At 34.5% G+C, this 26,852-nt stretch overlaps 1 protein-coding gene across 1 annotated transcript in view; it reads right to left on the minus strand.

Annotated features, from left to right (window-relative positions):
- The window catches only part of Cntln (centlein), a 285,607-nt gene that overhangs the window by 199,594 nt on the left and 59,161 nt on the right, over positions 1-26,852 (minus strand). Inside the window, exons 4-6 of the mRNA XM_033757653.1 lie at positions 19,942-20,076; positions 19,166-19,345; positions 6,964-7,097 (exon numbers count right to left, since the gene is read on the minus strand). Of these exons, the coding sequence (XP_033613544.1) occupies positions 6,964-7,097; positions 19,166-19,345; positions 19,942-20,076 (449 nt within the window). The remainder of the gene's footprint in view (positions 1-6,963; positions 7,098-19,165; positions 19,346-19,941; positions 20,077-26,852) is intronic.

Consider the following 26,852-nt stretch of genomic DNA (forward strand, 5'->3'; position numbering starts at 1 on the left):
AATGTCTCCAGGAAATGCATTACAATCGGAAAGGAAAAGAGACCCATGTTAATAATGTATGCTGATTATTGCCATTTGGCACAAATAAAACTGAAAAACTTACCAAAGGATATAGGCAACAGCATGTCTACCAGAGGACAATCAAGACATACAGTGGTACCTTGGTTCACAAACTTAATTCTTTCCATGATTCAGGTGGCAAAATTTGTTCCAGTTGTAAGAATAACCATGTAACAAATTCTGTAACCAGAATCGTGGAAAAAACAAAGTACATAAACCAAAGTACCACTGTATGTCAGGAAGGAGACCTTAGGAAATATTGCATTTAGGAAAGGAACATGATGAAGGTAAAACATATCTTTAAATACAATGGACAACAATATCAAAAGATATGTTATTTCTTATTAAGAGGGCCAAATATATTAAGGATCATATTCTACAAAAATATGCACCTCTAGTAACAGAAATACATTCATGAATAGAAAGATGCTGATACTATTGTGAGGCATTTGAGGACTAAATATCAACTGAAGGAAGAGTACATTTTTATCTCCCATCTCATGCTATTTCCATGGCATATTTTCAATAAGTAAAATTGGAGCACAATCTCACATTATTATATATGTTTATTGTTCTCCATAAGCTGCCCTGTGAAACATAAATGAAATGCTGTGCACATAAATGCAACAAGTATGACAAAAGGAATTGGAATTAGTATCAAAGTAGGCAACAAGTCTCACAAAACTCAAATATCTGGGTCAACAGTAAACACTAAATATGTCTAGATCTCTCCTCATTTAAAAACAAATAAGGAAATATTCACTATGCTTACTTGGAGAAGTAGAAACTACTGAAAAAAAAAAAAGCTTACAAGAAGCACAAAAAGAAGCTAACAGCATTGTTTTCATTTGCATATCTCAAATGACCAGTAATGTAGAACTTTTTTCATATTTTTTTTGCTATTTCCACTTCTTTGTCTGAGAAGTATCTATTCATTTCAGATGCCCATTTCTGGATTGGGTCTTTAAATTTGGGAGGTATGATTTTTTTAAAAGTTCTTTATATATTTTAGATAGTAGACTTTTGTCTGAGGAACAGCTGGTGAAAAAATTTTCCCACATTGTGGGATGTATCTTCACAGTGTTAGTGATTTCTCTTAATGTGCAAAAGCTTTTTAGTAAGAAGAGATCCCACTTCTTCATTGTTTGTGCTAGTTCACCTGCAACTAAGGTTTTGTTCATAAAATCTTTTACTACACCATGTCTTTAAGAGTTCTGTTTAGACCCACCCCACCCCACCCCACCCCCAAGGCCTCCTAGCAGCACAGGACTTGTGAAGAGCTGAGCAAAGCAGAGCTGACCTTCTACCCCACCCCACCATCATCACCACCACCAACCCCACCCCCTGCAGGCCTCTGAGCAGCTACCAGAGCCATGCAAGTGTCTACAGCAACATCCCAGCACCACCATCATACCAGCACCACCACCACCCCCCGCCTGCTATAAAATAGCAAGGGTAAGCTATCTTATTTGCAGACAAAGTAAATTTCAAACCCAAACTAACTGGTTACTGCATCCTTGTAAGGGAACAATCCAAGAGGAAAAGAAGACAATCATAAGTATATATACACCAAATACTAATGCCCCTACTATACAAAACAAATATTAAGGGACATGAAAAAGCAAATAAGCACTAATACAATTGTAGTGGGGGAGCTCAATATACCACTGTCACAAACAGACAGTTCATTTAGACAAAAAAAAAAAAAATCAACAACAAAATAACAGAATTGAACCAAGTCTTAGAACAAACAGACTTAGTAAATATCTACAACGTGTTCCACCCCACAAAATCAGCATATACATTCTTTTCGGCTGCACATGGGTCATTCTCCAAAGCAGACCACATACTAGCTCATAGAACATTTTTTCCATAAATTTGAAAAGGAACCGAAGTTACCCCATGTATATTATCAGACCATAGGGCAATCAAACTGGACAACAATAGCATAAGAAACTTCAAGAACTTCACAAACACATGGAAATTAAATAACACTCTCCTGAACAACCAATGCATCACAGAGGAAATTAAAAAAGAAATCAGGCAATTTTTACAAATAAATGATAATGCCATCACAACATATAGGAATTTATGGGACACAATAAAAAAGGTTCTATGAGGAAAATTCATAGCAGTGAATGCCCATACTAGGAAAACAAAGCGAGCTCAAGTAAACAACCTAATGCTGAATCTCAAACTACTAGAAGAACAAGACAAACCCAAAGCTCATACAAGGGAGGAAATTATAAAGATCAGAGGAGAAACTAATGCAATGGAGACTAAGAGAATGATACAAAAAGTAACAAATTGAAGAGTTTTTAAAAAGAATAAATAAAATTGATAAACTCTTAGCCAACCTTATCAAAAAAAGGAAAGAAAAGGCTCAAATCCATACAATTAGCAACAAAAAATGTGAAGTCACAACAGATCCAGCAGAAATCCAGATGATCATCAATATCTACTTCAAGAACCTGTACTCTAATAAAATGGAAAACACAGAAGAAATGGACAGATTTCTAGATACATATGAATCATCAAAGTTGAATGAAAATATAAAAATTCTAAACACCCCAATTACAATCAGTGAAATTGAAAATGTAATTAAAAATTTACCTGCAAAGAAAATCCTAGGTCCTGATGGCTTCACTGCTGAATTCTACAAGACATTCAGAGAAGAACTATCACCACTACTCTTAAACTCTTCAATGAAATTGAAAGGGAAGCAATACTTCCAAATTCATTCCCAGAAGCAAGTGCTACTTTGATTCCAAAACCAGGGAAATACCCAACTAAAAATGAAAACTATAAGCCAATCTCCCTAATGAACGTAGATTCAAAAATCCTCAATAAGATAATGGCAAACAGAATACAGAGGGTCATCAAGAAGATCATATAACCTGACTAAGTCGGATTTATCCCAGGTATGCAAGGATGGTTCAACATACATAAATCAATAAATATAATACACTATATTAAGAGTCAAGGACAAAAACTATATGATCATCTCAATAGATGCAGAAAAAGCATTCAACAAAATTCAACATCTACTCATGATTAAAACCCTGCAGAAAATTAGAATAGATGGTCTTCATCTCAACTTGATAAAGGCTATCTATGAAAAACCAATAGCCTACATCATAGTAAATGGTCAAAAACAGAAAACCTTCACACTAAAGTCAGGAACAAGACAAGGATGTTCACTATCACCACTCCTGCTCAAAATAGTTCTGAAAATATCAGCCACAGCAATTAGATTAGAGAAAGAAATAAAAGAAATAAAATAGTAAAAGAAGAACTTATACTGTCATTATTTGCTGATAACATGTTATTCTACATAGAAGATCCAAGAAACACTGCCAAAAGATTTCTAGACTTAACTGACAGATTTACAAGGTAAACACTCAAAAATCAATAGCATTCTTTTACACAAATAACAGACTCACTGAGAGAGAGACTAGGGAAACAATCCCTTTCACATTAGCATCCAAAAAATGAAATATCTAGGGATCAATCTAATGAAGGAATCAAAAGACCTCTACAATAGGGGCCAGGGATTTAGGTCAGTGGTTCCATTGCCTGCCTCACAAACACAAGGACCAGAGTTCGATCTCCAATACCAAAAAAACAAAATAGACTTCTATATTGAGAACAACAACACTCTGAAAAAAGAGATCAGAGAGGATAGAAGAAAATGGAAACACATCCCATGCTCCTGTGTAGGAAGAACCAATAAAATGAAAGCAGCCATACTTCCAAAACTGCTATAGAAATTCAATGTAATCAGATTGAAATCCCAATAGAATATTTCACAGAGCTAGAGAAAATAATCCAAAAATTCATCTGGAACCAGAAGAGACCTAGAACAGCAAAAGCAATTTTAGGCAACATAGACATGGAGGGGGTATCACAATTCCTACCTTAAAGCTACACTACACAGCCACTGTGATAAAAATAGCATGGTAATGACAAAGAACAAACCCGAGGATCAGTGGAATAGATTAGAAGATGCAAACACAACTTCAGATATATTCAGCTACCTTATCTTTGACAAAGGAGCCAACTATCCTCACTGGAGGAAAGACAGACTCTTTAATAAATGGTTTTGGGGGTTATGGATTTAGCTCAGCGGTTCTGCTGCCTTTGCAAGCAAAAGTTTTCCAGTTTGATCCCTGGTACCAACAAACAAATAAATGGTTTTAGAGAAACTGGATATCAAATTACCAAAGATAAAAGTAGACCCCATATTTTACCATCCACTAAATTAAGTGAATTAAAGATCTAAATATTAAAACAGAAACACTAAACATGCTAGAAGATAAGTTAGGTAGACCTCTCAAAGACACTAGCTCAGGAAGACTTTATTAACAAATCCTCAGTAGCATGAGAACTATCACAAAGTAACAACAACTGGGATCTCATCTTATTAAAAAGATTCTGCACTGTAAAAGAAACCACCAACAGAGCTAAGAGACAACCTACAACATGGGAAAAAAAATTTTTACCAGCTGCTCCTCAAACAAAGGTCTACTATCTAGAATATATAAAGAACTCAAAGGGCTGGGGATTTAGCTCAGATGTTCCGTCGTGTGCCTTGCAAGCACAAGGACCCAAGTCCAATCCCCAGTACCAAAAAATAAAAAAAGAAAATAAAAAAAGAATTCAAAAAAATCAGACCCCCCAAAAATAAATACCCAATTCAAAAATGGGCATCTGAAATGAACAGACATTTCTCAGACAAAGAAGTAAAAGCAGCAAATATAAAAAAATGTTCACCATCACGGTTCATTCAAGAGATGCAGATGAAAACAACACTGAGATTCCGCCTCACCCCAGAAAGAATGGCTGCTATCAAGAAATCAACTAATAACAAACCCTGGTGGGGTTCTGGGGAGGAAGGAACTCTTCTTCATTGTTCGTGGGAGTGCAGACTGGTGCAACCACTGTGGAAATCAATATGGAGATACTATGAACAACTAGTATTAGAAGTCCCATTTCACCCAGCCGTCCCTCTGCTGGGTATCGTCCCAAAAGAATTAAAAGAATCATACCATAGTGATATATGTGCACCTATGTTTTTAGCAGCACACTTTGCAATAACCAAAATTTGGAAACACCCAACTGTCCCTCAACTGGAGACTCGATAAAGAAGATGTGGTTTGTTTTCTCTTATAAAATGGAGTACTACTCAGTCATAAAGAACCAGAAACTACAGACATTTATAGCTAAGTGTATACACATTGAGGCCATATTTTTAAGTGAAATAAATAGGACACACATGTAAATACCAAATAGTTTCTCTGGTGTGAAAACATAAAGAGTAAATAAGGATCAAAGTGTATAACTGATGTTAAGAAATAGGAAGAAAATGTCTTAAAGGAGTAGGGGAAGTGGGAGTGATGGGGAAAGGAAAGAAGGGAAAAAATATGAGAAAAGGAAACAATTGGAAATGAAGTCTTTGTAAACAGGCAAGAGAGGATGAAGGGAGGGCAGGGAAATGGGGAAAAATAAGAACCAAGATCCTAGTGATGAATGTAACTGTACTGTATACCTAATATGCACCAATAAACTTAATGGGGGGAGAAAAGTTCTACCTAACCTCTCTTCCAGCCAGTTTAGTATTTCTGTTTTAGTATTTAGATCTTTGCTCCATTTCGATTTTAGTTTAGTGCATGGTGAGAGATACAGGTCTAGTTTTAATCTTTGGCAAGTTGCCACAATCACAGCCATCTTCCCCACATAACACAATGCAGCCATCTCCCCCAAAACCCTAAAACAAATTAAGTGAATTGAGGGACCACTATGCACACACATGTATGTGTGCATATTATGTATATATGTGGATAAAACATTAGTCTGTCAACCAAGAAACCAAGAAATTTTTTTTCAGTACTGGGAAGCAAACTCAGAACCTTGTGCTTGCCAGGCAGGCATGGTACCACTGAGCTATATCTTTAGCTCTTAACCAAGAAAAATTCTGTACTAATTTATACTCTCTAGCACTATTTTCAAATCAAGATAATTATGAAGTAGGTAGTCTTTACTTCTGTGTGTGTGTGTGTGTGTGTGTGTGTGTGGTACCAGGGATTCATTGAACTTTGGACCATGAACTTGGAAGGCAGGCAGCAGAACCACTGAGCCAAATCCCCAGCCCTAGTCTTAACATATTTTAAAACACAAGTATATCAAGTAATCCCACTTTATGATCAATAAAACTAAACAAATTGATATAAAAACAATATTTCACAAGCTAAAAACATAGTACATAATAAAATAAAAATTCAAATCCAGTTTCTTAATTACGATTACTTATTATAACGTGACTGTGAAGAGGAACAATGAATGGAAGTACCCTCCTTGTGTGATGATTTAGGTATCAAATGACCCCACAGCCTCAAGCGTGTGGAAAGTGGGGATCACGAGGGCGCCACCGCTGACCTGCTAAGAGGAGCAGGGTCTGGGCGAAGAACAGGGTCACCGGGATGGTGACTGGGAGAGGGCTCTCTCCCAGCCCAGTAACTACCTTCTTCCTCTGCCTCCTGACAACCAAGACATAGGAAGCTGTGATGTTTGCCCTTCCACGTGCTGCTTCAGCCTTGGAGCCAATGATCATGGATGTGAATAAAATAAACCTCCCCCACCCCACTTTAAGTTACAGGTGTTTGGTGTACAGCAACAAGGAAAACAATTAAGACACCTTGTTAAAAACTGAAACAAGATAACTCCTCGACTGTAGATTCCCTGTGTATCCTGCAAATCTATTCCCTGTTCAGTTCACACAATTCTATATTTACCCAACAAAGATAATTTTGTCATTAGGGAGTGTTAATAATAAACAGAAATGACATCATACTGAGTAAATAATGACATTTCTATAATGTTGATTTACAGACTGTACATAGTTACCTGACCGACGAAATATCCACATCCTTTTGGAGAAGTTCACTCTGTTTATTATTCAATTGTAAAGATAGAGCATCATATTTACTCTGTGATACTTCGATTTCTTTTCTTGCTTCGATTAAATTCTCTTCAAAGGCCTAAAATCAGAGCATCTATATTACAACTAAACACAACACTCAAGAAATATATAAAATTACTATTCTATAAAATGACAGAAGAAAATGAACAATGCTTTAATTTTTTCACTAAATTAAAAAATAGCACAGGGCCAGGGATTTAGCTCAACGGTTCAGTGGCCTGCCTTGCAAGCACAAGGACCCGAGTTCAATCCCTGGTACCAAAAAAAAAAAAAAAAAAAAGCACAAAGTAATATTTTTGTACCAGTCATAGGTTTTTTTCAGAAAAAAAAAAATGCATCACAGCTTCCTAGTATAAAAACTAAGAATTTGAAGTGACAAAATTTGAAAATTTACAAATAAATTTAGTTACTAAAATTATAACAGAGATACTGTTGTAAAATTTTAGTTCACTAAATGAAAGATGAATTAAGTTACACAAATAGTAGAAAAATGTGATAGTTAACATATTTCATTATTTCCTTTTTTAAATGTATACAAACAAATATACTCAAAAAAGAAAAAAACAGTACTGTAAACACATCAAAAATTTTTCCAAAGTTTGAGAGTCAAACCATGCTCTGCTCTCTTCATTGTGGTGAAATTTTACCTAAAGTTCTTTAAATAAGGCCTTTTCCTGCTGACCATTCTCAAAGTTCATTTCATGTTGAATCAATCTTAAATTTTGATATCATACTATTGTTTTTTAAAATGTATAAATTTTATTACTTCATTAAAAATTGTATCTGAACAGTGTTTGCCCCCCAAAAAAACCTTACATTAACTCCAAAAATGCTCATCATGCTGCAGTTTTCGAAATAGTAATTCCCATTTATTACCAAAAAAGGAATGACAGATACGTAATTAAGCTGATAAATGAAGAAAAGAATAAAGAAGGGAGAAAAAGCAGAAACAAAGGAAAAAAGAGAAGTTTTTTCAAAGTATTAAAATAACTGCCAATGGGTCTGACATAAAGTGATGAGAGTTAAGCAAAAACCTTTCCGACTCTGTGCTCTACTCACTCTCTTTGGGTACCAGGATCAAACTGAGGTCCCTGTGAGGCAGAGGGCAGTACCACTGAGCTAAATCCCCAGCCCTCTACTCACTCTCTTTAAAGCTGGCCAGATGCTAAACTACTACTACTTAGAGGTAACTAAGACTATGAAAAGGCTCAGCAGGATAAAAATTCAGACTCAGAAAATAAAACTGGGAATTGTGAAAGGAAGAAGGGAAGGAAAGAAGGGAGGGAGGGAGGGAGGAAGGGAGGGAAAGGTTTTTGTGACTTGGCCTGGAGACACAAAAGAAATTTTTTTTACACCACCATAGGCAGGATCTGTAAAAGATGCCTATCTCAAGATTCAGTCTAATTTATGTCAAATATCAGAGATAAACAGGGAACCCCTGGCATGGAAAAAGATTTGTCTCAGACTGGAGTACCCTTAAGTGCCAGGAGTACCAAAAGTGCCTTAAAAAGGACAAGTAAACACTGGGGTGGAAATAAAGAACATTAAAACATTCCCACTCAAGATGAACCCTTACAAACTCTAACCTTCAAAAAGAGAGTCAAGAAAGTAAGGAAAGGTAAACACCATCATAACAAAACAGAAATATTACAACCACTGCAAATGAAAGATGAAATAAATATAACCAAAAAACAGAACACTCAGGCTGTGGAAGCAAAAAATTGTAACTAGTGTCAAAGCAGAAGGAGAGACAGAAGGCTACTGAATCCATCCAATCAAATAATTGAACCAAACCAGACAGATAATGAAAGAGGTGAAGATTAAGCTTCAAGATATATTCTGAAGACAGAAATGATCAAGCCCTATTGCTGAGTTGTCTCTGTGAAAGCAAGACAAAGCCAGGAATCAAAGATGGCCTAGGCGTACAGGTGAAGAGAGGTTCCATTTGCCACTCTGTGGCAGATTAGAGAAAGGACTGGTTTGAGAACAAAAATTCAAATGACTGTTTCAGACAAACACTTTTAAATTTTTGGAAAATACCAGTATAAGTCTTCCAAAAAGCTTAAATACCTAGAAAACACTTTAAGGAAAAACCTAAATTACTAGAATAGAAAAAAACAAGATGTAAAACTTCACTTCTACTTCTAAATATGTAAAGAAGGGAAGAAAATAAATGAGAAAAATGCATTTGAGTACAGACAGTCTTAAAGCCAGACCTCTGATAAAATTCCAGCTGGAGTTTCCATGGTTGGAAGGTTAACTAATCCCAAATGCAGAGCCAGGCAAACGGGGGGGCACTACACAACTCACACTCCCAAGGTTCTCGGCAAAAAACAACTTTACTCTGAATGAACAGTATTGAATTAAACAAAACTTTTTACCATTTTCCACTGTTATGGTCAGGTTTGAGTCATATGACTATCATTCCAATTTGAAATGAAAAATTCAAAATAAATAGGTAAAAAAATGTTTAAAATAATAATGAAATATTTAAAAAATGTCAATAAACTATCATCCATTCAAAACCTACTCACCAAAACAATGCACCCAATCCTGCAGGTTTAAAGGAAGGATCTAAAAAACATTTCAACTGAAGAATAACCTAGTCTTGTGGGAAATATTATAAAGAATGGAAAAATGAGGTTCCAAACTCATTTTATGAAATTTCTATGATCTTTTTCCCAAGTCAGAAATGATAGGTCAAAGGGGAAAACAAAGGAACATTTCAGGGTAACACAGGAAATAGCAAATTCCAGGGCCAGGGATTTAGCTCAGTGGCACAAGGTCCTGAGTTCAATCCCTGCTACCCAAGGGAAAAATTAAAAAATAGTAATAATCTACACTAAATAGTACTAAAGAAAGTTTATTGAAATTATTTGTTCCTCTTTGCATCAAACGCATTTATCCCATCGTTCTTGCCACTTTCTAAAGCTGCTCTGGAAATCTTTTTCTTACCTTCAGAGGATTGTCAAAAATAAGGTGAACACTGGTGTTCACTGTCATCCAACACAAAAATATTGTGGCATGTGCTTATTATCCACCTTATTCACCAGATCAGTCACCATGCCACTTCTGGCTCCTCTCCAAAGTCCAATGACCATGAGAGAGAGAAATTCTGAGTCAGCTTGGGACACAGAGACAGCCATGAGAGCACACATAAAAACATTCATGAGAAAGGACTTTCTAGAACTTCTTCAGAAATTGGTAAGAACAATGGGATAGATGTGTTCAAAGCAAGGAAAGTATTTTATAAGGGATTAACGGCAATGTATCTTTTACTATAATAATTTTCAAAATTTAAAGATACACTGTATCTTTTGGTTACAACTTACATTTACTTTGTTTTTTGTTGTTATTTGTTTGTTTGTTTGCTTTACCTCCTGACATTCAAGGAATATCTAAGTACAACATTTTCTAAATATGAGCTAAAACACATTTCAGTGATAATAGATAACAAGGAATAGTTTTTGCAAAAATAAATTGGAAAAGTAACTAAACAAATGCAATTTCAATTTCAAAATCATTTCAAGAAGTGGTAAATTTGATTACCAGTTTTACCACATTATACATCAAATGTGTTTGATAATAATTTCAATAACAAATCACAGGCATTCAACAAAACTGGAAAGCACGGTCCATAAAAACAAACAAAATAAATTGACAGAATATCTGTGGTAGATTCCAGTACAGTATTGGGTTTACTACACAATAAGTCTAAAACAACTATCAGAAAGACTGTCTGAGAGCCAAAGAACAACACAGTAAAAGACTCATAGAGCAGTGTGTGGTAGCATATGCCTGTAATCCCAACACCAGAAGGCTGCAGCAGAAAGATTACAAATTCAAGCCCAGACTGGGGAATTTAGTGAGATCTAGTCTCAAAATAAAAATTGGGGCTGGGGATTTAGCTCAATAGTACTGCTGCCTGCTTCACAAGTGCAAGGTCCTGAGTTCAATCCTTGATACCAAAAAATCAAAAATGAAATACATAAAATAATAATAATAATAATGAAGGCTAACAATGTAGCGCCTTCAAGATTCAATCCTCATTACCTCTCAAACCCCACCCCCTAAAACATAAAAGGAAATCAGTATGCATAAAACAAAAGAATATACAGAGAAACTATTAAAAGAAGTCAAACAGAAATTCTGGAGCTAAAATATACATGATATGAAAAATTCACTAATGGGATCAATGGCAGATTTGAGCAGACAAAAGAAAGGATTAGCAGACTATTAATTACTTGTAATTATTGAATCTCAGGAACAGAAAGTGACAAAAACAAAAAAGTGAACTAAGCCTAGGGACAGATGGAGTACCATGAAGCAAAAGACAGAGATAATATGATTAACTGATGGCCAAAAAATTCACAAATTGGATGACACACATAAATCTACAAATCTAAAAACCTTGATGGACTCTAAATAAGTTCAACAGAAACAGACCCACACTAAAACATATCACAATAAAATTCACAAAAAATCAATCAAAAATAAGAGAATAATAAAGCAGCAAGTGAGAAGGGACTCATCAAACAAGGAATTCTCACTGAGATTCAAAGGTAATTTTTTATCAGAAACCATGGAGTAATGAGATGATAGATGTAATGTACTGGGGAAAAAAAAAAACAATCAATACTGAATTCTATACCTAGCAAAAATGTCCTTCAAAAATTGGGGAAAATTAAGACATTTGCAGATAAACAAAAGTCAAGGGAGATCATTACCACTAGATTTGTGCTACAATAAATGCTAAAAAGATCTTTCAGATAGAAATGGGAGGAAAGGAGCTAAAGGTGTAGGGAAGGTGTGATACGTAGGGGAAGAACAAAAAGGGAAAAGAAAAAAATGTGAGAGAATGAAAAGATGAAAATAAAGTGTTTGTAGATGGGGAGGGGAGGAGGGGGTGAAGGGAGGGCAGAGGTAAGGGGAAAAAAATGAGAATCAAGACTTGCCATGTAAAGGTACATGATCCCAACAATGAATGTAACTGCACTGTATCCCTAAATGTACCAATAAACTTAATAAAAAAAAATAAACATCTTACTAAAATACAAAAAAAAAAAAAAAAAAAAAAAAAAAAGAAAGAAATTAAAGAGGACAAGGCAGTAACTCAAAGCCATATGAAAAAATAAAGATTTACAGCAAAAGGAAATATAGTATTTCAACAAAGGAAAATATAAAAAATGTTTTATTATATTCAGCTTTTAACTGTATTGCTTATTCCCTACGTTACTTCAAAGACAAATACATAAACATATAGATCTGTATCACTGAGTACACTATGTATAAAGATGTAATTTCTGACAACATACAGTGTAGGGACAGAGCATCATTCAAGCAGGGATTTTATATTACAGAATGCTGGTATTAATTTAAATTAGATTGCTATAAATTTAGGATGGTGTCATGTTTTACATCTCCCAAGAGCCTTATGCACTCATAGGCAGGACATTTTGAAGGTGAATAGATTTTGGGAGCACTATAGTTGTCTTGTTGGTAGGCAGTATAACCTGGTAGAAGGAGGCAGGATGTAAAAGACCAAGTAAAAGACCAGGCTCAGAAGGTTTCAGTTGGGAATGAGGACACCACCAGAAGTTGGACTCAAAATCATGTGTGTTAGGCTTTGGCAGAAAATATATCTATATTTTTTTTCAGTGCTATGAGTTTGCGAGAGACTGAGGTTAAGGGTGGCAGGCTAATTAATTTAGTGGAGGAAATTTTGAAGCAACCCAAAGCTGAGGCTCTGACATGAGTATTCCTCCATATCTACCATAAGAATCAAGACAAAAAAGCAGAGCTAATTAATTTCAAATATTTTTCAGGTGGCTAGAAACAAAGTGTCTATAAATCTAGGGCCTGTAAAAGTTTGGGAAAAGCTTGCTTTCTAAGAAGATTAGCATTAAAAAGAAGCCATGCAACCAGCTGTGGTGGTGCATGCCTGCAATCCCAGCACTGGAGAGGCTGAGGCAGGAGGATCACTGTGAGTTCAAGATCAGCCTGGGCTACACAGTGAGTTTCAGGTCAGTCTCAACTTTATAGTGAGACCCTGTGCTCAAAAAAAAGGAAGCCATGATGTACTTTACACCAGGGGATAGAAAAGATGCCTTGAGTTCATGTAAGGAATCAGCACGACCTCCAAACTTCATAGGCTCAAGAGTACAAAAGTAAGACTTTGCTTTGAGAAGACAGCCTTATTTAGGGACAACTAGGAAAGAGTTTCCAAAGCTCAGTCATTTAGATACTCAGATGCCTCTGCAGCCATCATTCAAAGGGGCTCAGCTACTGCTCCAAGTGGAGACTCACCTTGATATCATACACATGGTGCTTCTTTTATAGGCATATAAAATATAAGAGATATAGGTTCATGGGGGCTTTCATTCAAATATCAGAAAAGGCCTGGGAGGGCAGGAGGCACACTCCTGAAAGAGCAGTACATAAAACTGAGAGTAAAACCAAAAGTGCAATGGAAACCCCAGAAAGTTAAAAAAAAAGTCTAGAGTGCATGGCTACTGAGGAATATTACAGCCAGTGACCAAAGCAACCCAAGAAAGGAGATATGAATGCCATAGGGTGGGGCCACCCAATCCATTCAGAGTTCACATCTTTGCCTGAGTGCTGAACATAGAGGAAGAGCTATGGGACTGAATGCTTTCCCTGATGATTTCGGTCTTACTTTGGTTCCATTGGTTTCTATATAACTATTCCTCCCTTTTAGAATTGAAGTATTTACCCTGTGCCCTTGAATGCCAGCAGTTTGTTTGTTTGTTTTTCAACAAGGGCTCACAGCTATGAGTTTACCTTAAGTCTCAGAGGAGACCTTGGACTTGGATTTTTCAGTAATGCTAAATTGTTAAAACTCTGGAGACTCTGAAATGTAAATGCATTTTGCATGAAGAAGTTAATGAATCTTTTGGAAGCCAGGAAGTAGAATGTTATAGTTAATATCTAGATATCTCCCAAGAGTCTCACACATTCGCAGGCAGGACTTTCAGAAGGTGACTGGACTATGGTGGTGCTAGAGCTGGCTTGCTGTTGGGAGGTGAGGTCTGGTTAAGAGAGGGTCCCTGTGGATGTGACTTGGGCGGGCATTTCTTCCTCTCTTACTTCTCTCCTCTGCTGCCTGGCCACCATGACCCATGACCATGAGCAGCTTTCCTCCTCCCAGTCCTTTCCACCATGTTCTTTCTGCGTTGAAGCCTGCCAAAACTTCTGACATGTGACACAAAATAAACCTCTCCTCCCTTCAGTTGCAGATGCTGGGTGCTGTGTCCCAGTGATGAAGAAAGTGACTAAAATAGATGATAAATGTAATCTCCATAGTAGTCACAAAGAAAATGTCACAGAACATACACACACACATATACAATTAAAAATAAATCAAAGTGTACCACTAAATACTAAGTATATCCATAATAAATGTATCAATAGTATAAGATTGGTTTAACATCCAACTAAATACAAAACAAGGCAACAATAAAAGAAAAGAAGGACAATAGAACTGTAATACATAAAGAAACCAAAAATGGCAGAAGCTGTTTATTACGCTACTCTTCCTCAAAGTATAAGTGAATTAAACTTATCAAAAGGCGTAGACAGTGGTAAGGTGGATAAAAAGGAAGATCTTGGTAAGATGCAACTATATGTTGTCTTCAAGAGATTCATTTTAGATACAAATACATTGAAAGGATGGGAAAAAAAGGATAGGAAAACATTCAGCGCAAACAATAAACCACATAGATCTGTGATGGGTATAATATCAGACAAATTAGATTTTAAGTCAAAAACTGTAACATGAGACAAGGGAAGGCATTATATATTGATCAAAGGGGCAATTCAACAAGAATATACAGTAATTATAAAACATATATGAACCACATGAGAGAACCAAACTAGAGAAAGTAAACAAAGAACTAAAAGTAACAACAGAAAATTCAATGCAAGTAAGATGTTCAAACTCTATTTTAAGTAAAAATATAACACCTATACAAAAAGTCAATAGGAATGTAGAAAGCTTAAATAACACTAGAAACCTACTAAACTTAGCAGGCATAAAAACTACCCCAAAACAGTAGAATACACATTATTCTCAAGTACACATGGAACAGTTTCCAGAACAAACCATGCACCAGGCCATAAAACAACTGTAAATAAAGTTAAAAACATTAAATCAATCATCTTCTCTGAACTCAAAAGAAATGAAGCTAGATATCAACAGCAGTAGAGAAAAGAAAATTCACACGTAGAGAATTAACCAACCAACTGATAAAACAGGAAATCACAGATAATTTAAAATATTTATAGATACAGCTGGGCAAGATGGTGCACACCTATAGATCTGGCACCCAGGAAGCTGAGGCAGGAAGATTGCCTGTGAGTTTAAATCCATATGGAGTAGACAGTTTTCATTTTTATTTGTTTGTTTGTCGTTGTTGTTGTTGTTGTTGTTGTTTGGTACCAGGGATTGAACTTGGGACCTTGCACTTACAAGGCAGGTGGCAGAACCACTGAGCTAAATCCCCGGCCCATATTGGGTACATAGTGAGTTCAAGGCCAGCCTGAGCTATAAAGTGAGACCCTGTCTCAAAAAAAATCATAGACAAATGCAAATAAAAACATATGACAACTTACAGCAGAGTACAAAGGTACTGCTCAGAGGAAAAGTTGGAGTTACAGATGCTTACATTTAAGAGAAGATATATCTCGAATTAATAATCTAAATTTGTACCTTGAAAAACAAGAAAAAGAATACCAAACTGCAAAGATAATATGAGAAAACAAAGACTAAAGTGAAGACTTTTTCACACAGAAGTAAACAATAAAGAATCAGTTTTAAACAACAAAGTATCAGTTAAAGATGATTGTTTGAAGACAAGCAAAACTAACAATCTTCTTGGTTAGACTGTCAAAGGAATAGAGAAAAGATGCAAATACAATCACCTCTATAGAACAGTGAGATCAGTACCCTGCATTCAACCAACCTGGGATAAAATATTCAAAATAAAAGTTGCACCTGTACTGGATAGGTAGATATTTTTCTTGTCACTATTCCCTAAATGATACAGTATGACAACTAATTACATAAAATTTACGGTGTATTAAGTATTACAAGTACTCCAGAAATTATTTAAAGTGTGTGGGGTGATATGCAAGAGATCTGAACATTCTCATTTTGCTATCTGCAGAGGGTTCAGGAACCAATTCCCTGTGGATATTGAAGGATCCACAAAAATCAAAATGAAATGAGACCATTACTACCAACCACACAAAAAATAAAAAGAATTAGTAAAGGTGCTATTAACAATTGTATATCAACAAACTAGACAAGAAATGAAGTGGACAAACTACTAGAAATAAAAAGATTACCTAAATTGACTCAAACAGGAAATCTCAATAGACCCATAATTGACAAAGAGATTGGATCAGTCATCAAAACCTTCCAATACAAAAAGTCCATGATTACACAGCTTTACTGGTGAAGTCTATTAAACATTTAACGAAGTAACAACATTCTTTCTCAAACTGTTCTGAAAGTGGGCCTGTGGAACACTTCCTAACTCATTCTCTATGACCAGCATTACCGTGATACTAAAATCAGACAAAGACAAAAAATGTATCAATAATATAAGGTTGGTTTAACATCCAAAAATCAGTTAATGTAATTCACTATAGTAGTGATGGTGAACCTATTGCACATGTGCAACAGCAGTCTGTTTGTTATCACTGAAAGCTCAAAGTTTGCCAGTACTGCACTGCACCAATAAAAAAAGACCAAAACTATATAATCATCTCAACAGAACTGGAAAAAAGCATTTACTAAAATTCAACACTATTTCATGATTAAAAATACTCAAGCTAAGAATAAAAGAATTTCTTCAATCAAACAAAGTAACATTTTTAAAAGAGTGGAGCTAATGTCATACTTTAGGGTAAAAAAAGTGAATGTTTTCCTCCTGAGATCAAGTACAAGACATGGATATGCACACTCCTTTATTCAACACTATACTAAAAGCTCTGGTCAGGACAATATGAAATAAAATCAAATAAAAAGCATCCTCTAGGGATTTAGCTCAGTGGTGCCACCACCTGCTTTGCAAGTGCAAGGTCCTGATTTTGATCCCTGTTACAAAAAAAAAGCGACCAGTCTAAAAAGGAAGAAATAAAATTACTCTATTTGCATACTGTATTATATGTAGAAGATCCTGATAAATCTACCAGAAACCTATTAAAATTAGTGAAGTTGTTCAGAAAGATTACAGTCCACAAGTTCAATATATAAACATTAATGTCTATACACTAAAAAATGAAAGATCTGAAAAGGAAAAAAATGAAAGATCTGAAAAGGAAAAAAATGAAAGATCTGAAAAGGAAATAAAGAAACAATTCCACTTATAATATCATTAAAAAGAATAAAATTCATAGGAATACAATTACTTAAATAACAGCAAAATTATACTATGAAGCTCCAAACATTGTTGACAGACATTTAAATAGAATTAGATGAAAGATATCATAGTTCATAGATCAGAAGACCTACTACCGTTACACTGGTAATTCTTATCCCTCAAATTGACCTTCTTTCAAAGTGTCAAAACCCAGCTGAATTTGTAGAAATGGCAACCTTGATTCTAAAATTCATATGGAAATGGAAGAAACACAGCAGAGCCAACCTTGAAAAAGAAAAATGAATTTGGAGACATACACATTTCAAGTTTGAAAACCTTCTACAAATGTATAGTAATCCAAGACAGTGTGATAAAGACATGAAGGTAGTTGTATACATCAAAGGAATAAATGGAGGTCAAAGAATAAACTATCATAATTACAGTCAAATGATATTCAATTATGGTTCTGGGACAATTGAATTAACAAACATAAAAGAAAGTAGACCCACATTTCACACCACATTAAAAAGTTGTCAAAATTGTTGTTAGATACATCACCAAAAACCTGAGTAACAATAATAAAAACACAGATAAATTAAATGTCCTCCAGATGAAAACTTTTGTGTTTTAAAGAGCACTATTAAGCTGGACATGATGGTGTATGCCTGTAGTCCTGGCAACTTGGGAGGCTGAGAGACACAGGGATCACTTGAACCCAGGAGTTCAAGACCAGCCTGAACAACACAGAAAGGCCCTTCTTAAAAAAAAAAAAAAAATCAGGAAAGTAAAAATGTAAAAATAAATCCAAGGATTTGAAGAAACATAAAAAATTAAGAAAATAAATGACCAGGATTCAATTTCCTGAATGCTCAGTCATTTTCTGTGCACTAATACCTAATATACTCTCTTACATATCTGAAATGGACTAGATCTTACATTCAAACAATACTTCCCCCTAACTTAAATATTCCTACACATGTGCACTCACACGCATCCATGTAATATATCTATGCTATTGTGGGATATGTGTATCTACATATATTTATTTATATTACGTTTTCTTTGACTATGTACATACATAAAAAGACTACCAGATTGCCTTGTTTCCACCTTTTTCAATAAAATGCAAGGCAAAAGAAAATCTTGAAAAATAATGGGAAAATAAGTGAACAAAAAGTCAAGACAAAGAGAATGTCACAAAAATATTATTATTTTGAAAAATACTGATCAGAAAGGATGTAGACATGAGTGATTGCAACCATTATCTTCTATTAAAACTGTATTTGAAATTTTTAAACCAAAGAATCACTACCTCAGAAACATATCAGTTTTTTAGCTGTTTTATAGAATTTTTTTACACTTTAAGGGCTCTAGAAAATAGTCTTCAAAATAAATTGCAACAAATTCTAGATATATTTATAAATTTAAGCCTTAATTTTAAAACGTCAAAGCCCATGATTCTAAGTATGTTTTTTTTTTCAAAATACATTTTATCTCAAATTGCAATGGCCTTTATTTTTTAATGATTGCATTTTAGGATAACTATTTGAAGTCAGTTTCCTGCTTTGCAACATCAATTTTTAAAAAGCTGTGGGTCTTAAGTGAAAGAATATAAATTAATGCTAGTCCCCAATGGTGGATTTGAATATATAACTCGCTATTTAAAAAAATAACATGTTTTAAACTACCTATAAGAAATTAGACCCAAAATTATAGTGTGAATTCTGTTTTTGATGTGTACCTTTACTTTTGCATCAATGCTGCATTTTTCTTTTCTCCAATGTGTTTCCTCCTTCCTCAGTTTCTCCAGGTCATTTAGCAGGTCAGCACAGCAGATACTCAATTTCTCATTTTCTCCCTCCAGATTTTTTATAAGCAGTCTGTTCTGCTCTTCTTTATTCTGTACACACTCCTTAGTGTCCTGTAGAACAGTACCATGAGGGCCGATAAACAAAAAGAAAAAAAGGTGAGAACTAATCAGCAAATATAAACTGCGCAGTTTTACCCGCATAGCAGCTTGCTCTGTACTTGATGGCCAAGGTCACCTGTGCACTTTTATTGGCCTCTTTTCATGCAGGTGGATGGGTCATATTTTTTCACGGGATGACAGCTTTGATGAGTACACATTTGCAAAGAGCCCATTAATTGATCAAGCTGCCTTTGATGCTGTCCCCAGCTATTTTTGAGACCCACACAGACATATCCTCCCAGACCTGGGTTTTATCAATTAATAATGCCAGTCCCGTCAGAATCTAATTAAAAGAAGCCACACATTCACACTCCTACTTTCTTAGCTCCATTTCCATAATTAACTATTAATCTGAAAGTTATAAAGCTTGGAGTCGTAGCTTTAAAGCATCTTTATCAGAGTTTTTACATGTGAGAAAACTATGGTACAGCAGGGCCTACGGCAATTTTTCCTCCAAGCCTGTCACTTTCTGTGCCACAAAGGCTGACAAAGCTTAAAGCAGGACTTCAAAGCAACATTCCTATAAAACTATGTACAAGTCAACACACCTTAACTTCTTGACTTTTATCTTCAAATTTCTTTTGCAAGTTACTGAATTCTTTTCTCAAGAAAGCATTTTCTTCATCTACTTCAATCTTCTGTTTTACAAGGTCATTTATTTCCTGTTTTAGTAATGATTCTCTCTGTGAAAAAAAAAAAACTGAATCATCAGTAAACCAGTATATTTAAAAAATATATTTTTCCTTGTTTTAGATTTCAACTGCTAAAGATAGGATTAACTTGCTTTCATAACAAAATCTATCATCACAATTCTCATTTCTTGTGACAAGCCCATGGATTTTACCTAAAACGTTCAAGTGTGTTATTTATTTATAAGTTTAAGATGACAAATGGACACTAAATGTTAACCTATACCCAGAAATAAACTTTCAGAATTTGAGCGTACAACAGGAAAAAAATAAAATTTTATAAAACATTCTAGTAAAGCAAATACATGTATACCCAAAATAAGAATTATACTCTTTTTGAAATGTCACCTGGAAAACTTCTTCAGAAAAACATTTAAAGGCAAAAATAATTTTAAAGTATAAAAACTGTTAAATTTGAGTATCAAACAAATCTCTTATCCTGTAGATAGAGTATTCACAATATTTAGAGTGATGTAATTTTTAGTCAGTCTTCTCATTAACTTAAAGATATCTAAATGACTCAGAAACTGGCCTTTATTCGATCTCTGGTCTGTCACTGACACTGATTTCTAACTACCAATATATTATATACTCCTGTTTTTATTCCTTATCCAAATTGCTCCATAGGACTTGAGAATGAAGTGAAATTTAGCGTAAGATTCAGGGACAGAATGTAAAATGGATTGAGTTTAAGGAATAAATTGAGGATATTTTCTATATTGAATATTCAAAAGTTGTGATTTTAATGGTTGATTGTATGTTACTTTACTAAAATATTTTATATACTGAATGTTAAAAAAATAATCTGTTAACCAGGTGAAGAATAAACGAAAAAGTAACCAGAAATATCCTGACATACCTAAAATACAAATGTACCATTATCTTAGAAGTCTGTATATTTGTTGTATATGTTCTCTTATCTTTTAACACCTCCTATCCCCTTTGGGGTTAATCACTATCCTGAACTCTGTTTCTTATTTTTCTCTTGCTTTTCTTTATACTTTGAAGACATATATGCCTATTTAATATATTATAGAGTTTAGCTTATTTTTAAACTAACTACAAGTTAAACTCAAAGTATTACACATACTTTGGCTATTTTTCTTCAATTTGTGCTCCCAAATTCATCCATATTGATTATACAGAAGCAGTACAACTACTTTGGTGTATATTATGGTTGTTACATAAATATACTATAAAATATTTATCTGTTTTTTGTCAGTATACATTTTAGCTTTTCCACATTCGAGGGGAAAGAGGTGCACAGAAACAATGTGGCTATAAACACTTTAAAGCAAATTCCCTGCTATATATAAGCAAGAATCTCTCCCAAGCAGTATTTTTCAAACTATAGATACCAATCTAATAATGGGTCATTAAATCGGTTTCATCATCAAACTGACATTTTTAAAAAATGGATACAATAAAAATTATAAATGATATGCAAATTCTTAGCAGAAAAAAGCATGCCAATAAGAACAAACATATAAAAATAAACAGATCTACTACACAAATTAAAACACTGCCTAAATTTTGTGATGTTTAACTTGGAATATAATTTTTATTTTACATATTATGAAATTCATATTTGATGTCAGTATTGTACCTTTATTATGTGTATCAAGGACAACTACTTTATGAAGTTTTCTTTAAAGTGTGTATATAACACATAATGAAGTAAAATGTAACGGTGTGGAACCATATTAATAGAAGTCTAAAAAACACTTCTCTAAAAGTTTATATAAGAGGTAAACTTCCTAAGCCACTGGCTATCTACATTTCAAGAGTTTGCATCATTCAGTTTCTCCACCAACATTTAAGGCTCACACTTGGGAATGTTTTACAAATCCAGTGGGTATGAATGACACCTCAGCATAGTATTAATTTTTACTTCTGTTTTAACTACTAAACTATGTCAAATTGCATCTGATATCAACTGAACAGCATAAAAATAGATACACTGTACAAGAATGGCCCACCCACAATTCATAGTTGTTTTTGCTACTCACACGTCTTATCTGTATTTAAATTCAACTTCCAACACCACCACCTCCATGAATTCTTGTTATTTCTAAATGTCTATATTGCATATATTATTCATGTATTATATTACTTATAGTCTTGCTAATTATTTTTCTACATACCCATATTATCTTTCAAGCTATATTACTAAATGTTACAGTGCTCGCTTCAGCAGCACATATACTAAAATTACTAAATGTTTCAGAAGAAACTGAGACTGAATGATAAATTCAAAGATGTGAACTTTGTAAGTCCTAAAAAATCTGTATAGGCCTGTCTTTTAAAACTTTAGTATCCCTCATCTATTTTGGACTCTGGGAAGAACTCAGTAACTTGAAAGTTTTACCAGGTTTTTCCAATTAAACTGAGCTACACTTAACAGGCACTGACAATATAAATGATACCAATATACAAATTTATGAGATTATTTAATAAAGTATGCCATTTGGATGTATTTAATTCTTCATAAGGACAAACAAATACCTAATTTATAACTTAAAACTCATAATAATGTGGGTTAGTGGTTAACCCAAACTATCATACCCAATAATTAGGTTGGTGAATACGGTAGTACATTGCATAATTAGTACCATTACATAAAGAGGCACTTTTAAGAGAAGAGGGCTGATAAACTCTCAAAAATGTATAAGTATGTATAATTCAACGTATTTTCCTAATGAAATATGCTCTAAATGATCTACTTTAAGTAAGGAAAGCGTAAGTTATATGCAATAAAATGCAATTTAAAGTTTAGCTTTTTGAAACTTTTTCAACAAACCTTCATAGATATCAGAGTAAATCCCTAATGGTCTGGCTTAAGGTAACATTAAAATAGCAAACAAAACTCAGAAGAACAATAAAATATAAAATATAAAGAGTTACAAGAAAAAGTATGTCTGAAACAAATAATTTATTATGGAAAATGCCAAGAAATGGATAATTCAAATCATGGTCCAGAGACATCTATAGAGCAAAAGAAGGATACTAATTAAGTATGACATAGAAACAAAACAGAACAACAACAAAAGAGTTACAACACAAGACCTAAAACTCTACCAGGCAATATTTGAGTATAGTTAATTCACTGCTAATACTAAACTACTTTCAAAATGGATTAAGTTTTCATAAGAAATAGAAAAGTAATGCAACCACAACAATTAAAACAATAGTAAATGGAGTAAGAGGAAGTGATAAGAATGAACAGCACTTGAAAGCAAAACTTATTTTTGAGCTTTCTACAAAGTGAGAAATAAAAGGTTAAAGAGCAATAATCATTTAATTAAGGGCAATATATCAGGTTATGAGAAGTCATGTCATTTAGTGTAATGCTAGAGGGGAAACTACTTATATCATTTATTTGATTCATTCAAATGAGAACAATATAAACTGAAAATATATAATTCCTTTAAATCTATCAAATAATTTAGATCATTAGGCAAACCAATACCTCCAAAACTGAAAAATCAGGAGGATACAGAAAAATAATAGTTCACTAGAATTAAAAACCAAGAGCAGAAAGGTCCATGGAAATCAGAAAGTACCAGGATAAGAAAATCTAATCTTTAATGAATACATTACTGGAGAATCAGTGTGAGCAAGTTTGAGAGTTAAAAGGACTCCAAAAGGGAGGAATTGGCAGGTGTGTACAGTTCCATGAGTTTGCCTACAGGAGCCCTGTCAAGTTATTATAGGGATGGCTAGAAAAAAATCCCTTCCTGCTGCTAGTTGGGTTAGGGAGTATCATTTTTAAACATTCTTTTCACTTTATCAAGATCTATTATTAAGTGAAACTACTTTACCAGAGACCAGCTTGGTAGGGTTTTACCAATGAATCCAAGTGTTATGGCTTAGATATATAATGTCCCCCCAAATTCTCATGTGTAAGGAAGGTAGCAGGCTCATAGGAGTGACTTGTTAGGAGGTAGGCCCTGATTAGAGGGAGGTATATGGGAATGTGACCTAGAAGAGATACAAAGGGAGACAGATATAGAGATTAGAGGCAGAGGCAGAGACGGAGGCAAAAAGTATATTTGAGACAACTTCAAATCTGTATATTCTAGATTAAAATCAAGGTGAATATCCTGAGATTGCCAAATACACTAAAAACCCTGCTTCCATTTCCAAAATTCTGCCTTTATGAAGCAGGATTTTCTGCAAGGACAGCAACCAAAATGAAATTATAGAGGGGACAGGATATAAGCAACACACTTCAGACATCACTGTCTCCTATCAACTCCAGAGAGTACCATCCAGATACAAAAAAAAAAACAAGCTCAGGGCTCCCACTGATTCTGCATTGGTATGAGCTGTATATCATTTCATTATATATTACAATTATAGACAACTAAGTTAGGTAAAAATATTATAGACAGTCAGACAGGGCTAGGCCCTCAAGAGAGTGCAGAAGATGAGAACACATTACAACTATGACTAGAGGTGCATCTGTCAAAGGCCAGGTCTCAAGATAAAGATGGAAGACCAGATCTACATACCCCACTAAGGAAAGGCAATAACCTGAGATTATATTATGATTGGTATCACCTGGTCTAACTAAGTCTAGATAGACATCAGTCACCCACGTAGGTGACCTCCAGACCCATCCCTTCCTAAAAATTTCTTCGTTCTTTCATGTATACTTGCTACTGATCTGCTTCCTACTGGGTCAATATTACCTAAGCAGCTATACTTAAAATCTTATTGGTTGATTATAATTGGACCCATATTGTATCTACCTTGTGATTCTGCTCTATAAAACATTCTCATATAAGTGGGCTCTATGGCAACCTACTTTCTGGTCCCTACTATCTCTCAAGAGCTATCTCTCAATAAATTTTTCCTACTTTCAACATCTACTGTTCCTTAGAATTCATTCTTTGATTACAGGGGACACAAACTCAGCATATCTAACATCTAGCAGGTTGGGAGCTGCATTTTCCTTTCTGTCATTACAATATAATAATAATAGAAATAAAGTGCACAATAAGTAATGCATCCGAATCACCCACAAACCACCACCCATACACCCACCACTCCAGTCTACAGAAAAAAAGGCTTCCACAAAACCTGCTCCTGGTGTCAAAAAGGTTGGGGACCACTGCTCTAAACTCAGAAATGAAATTAGGGTGTCCACTCTCACCATTTAGGGTCACCACAGTACCTGAGGACTTAATTCCAGCAATTAGGCAAGAGAAAGAAGAGACACAAATAGGAAAGGAAGAGATCAAATTACCCCTATTTGCAGATGATATGATCCTTTACCTAGAAGACCCTAAAACATCCACCAGAAGACTTTTGCATCTGATAAATCCTGCAAAGTAGCAGCATACAAAGTAAGCAAGCAGAAGTCTACACCTGTTCTATATACCAATAGTAAATCTGCTGAGGAAAAATTTTTTTAATTCTATTCACAATAGCTTGAAAAAAATTAAAATACTGAGGAACAAACCTAAGGAGGAAGAAGAACTCTATGATGGAAAATATAGAACATTGATGAAATAATTCAAGGAAGACACTAAAAGATAGAAAGACTCCTATACTCACATATCAGCAAAATTAATTTTATTAAAATGGCCACATTAGAAAAAGGAATATACAGATTCACTGAAATTCTCACCAAAATTCCAAAGACATTATTCCAAAATTAGAAAATAAAACGATACTGAAATTCATATGGAAGTACAAAAGAAATAGAATAGCCAAAGCAATCTTGACTAAAAAGAGCAGTGCTAAAGGTATCAAAATTCCCAGTTTCAAAATATAATACAAAGCCATAGTAACAAAAACAGGATGACACTGGCACAAAAAGAGACATGTGGACCAGTGGAATACAATAGAAGACACAGAGACAAATCCACACAACTATAGCCATCTGATTCTTGACAAAGGATCAAAAGCATATATCGAAAAAACAGTCACATCAACACATGTGCTAGGAAAACTGGGCATCCATATGTAGAAGATTCAAACTAGGTCCCTATCTCTTACCCTGTATAAAAAAATAAATTCACAATGGATCAAAACTTAGGTATAAGATCTACAGCTCTAAAACTCCTAGAAGAGAACACGGGGAAACACTTGAAGCTATAAGTACAAACAAAGACTTCCTGCACAAGATTCCAATATCACAGAAAATAATGGTAAGAATCAACAAATGGGATTACATCAAATTTAAAAGCTTCTCCACAGCAAAGGAAGCAAGAGAATGAACAGACTACCTACAGATTGAGAGAAAATCTTTCCTAGTTACCTGTGTCACAAAGGATTAATATACAGAATAAATAAAGAACAACAACAACAACAAAAACACCTAATCACTAAAAGAGCAAATGAATTCAACAGATACTTCTCAAAAGAAGTACACATGGCAAAAAAGCATATGAAAAATGCTCAACATCTTTAGCCATTAGGAAAATACAAATCAAACTTCACTGGAATTCCATCTTTTCCTAGTCAGAATGACTATCAGTACCCAGAAAATGCTGGTGAGGATGAAGAGGAACTCTTCTGCATTGCTAGTGGGAATGTAAGTTAATACAATCACTATGGAAATCCATAAGGAGGCTCTTCAAAAATTAAAAAGAGCTACCATTTGATCCAGCTGTATCACTTCTCATTATATTCTCAAAAGAACTGAAGTCAGAACACTATAGAGATACTAGCATTCTCACTGCAGCACAATTCACAAAAGCTAAGCTATGGAACCTGCCTAGATGCCTATCAATAGATGAATGCATAAAAATTCTACATAT

The sequence above is a fragment of the Fukomys damarensis genome, unplaced genomic scaffold, assembly GCF_012274545.1.
Source record: "Fukomys damarensis isolate Sample0158 unplaced genomic scaffold, DMR_v1.0_HiC HiC_scaffold_31, whole genome shotgun sequence".
NCBI lineage: Eukaryota > Metazoa > Chordata > Mammalia > Rodentia > Bathyergidae > Fukomys > Fukomys damarensis.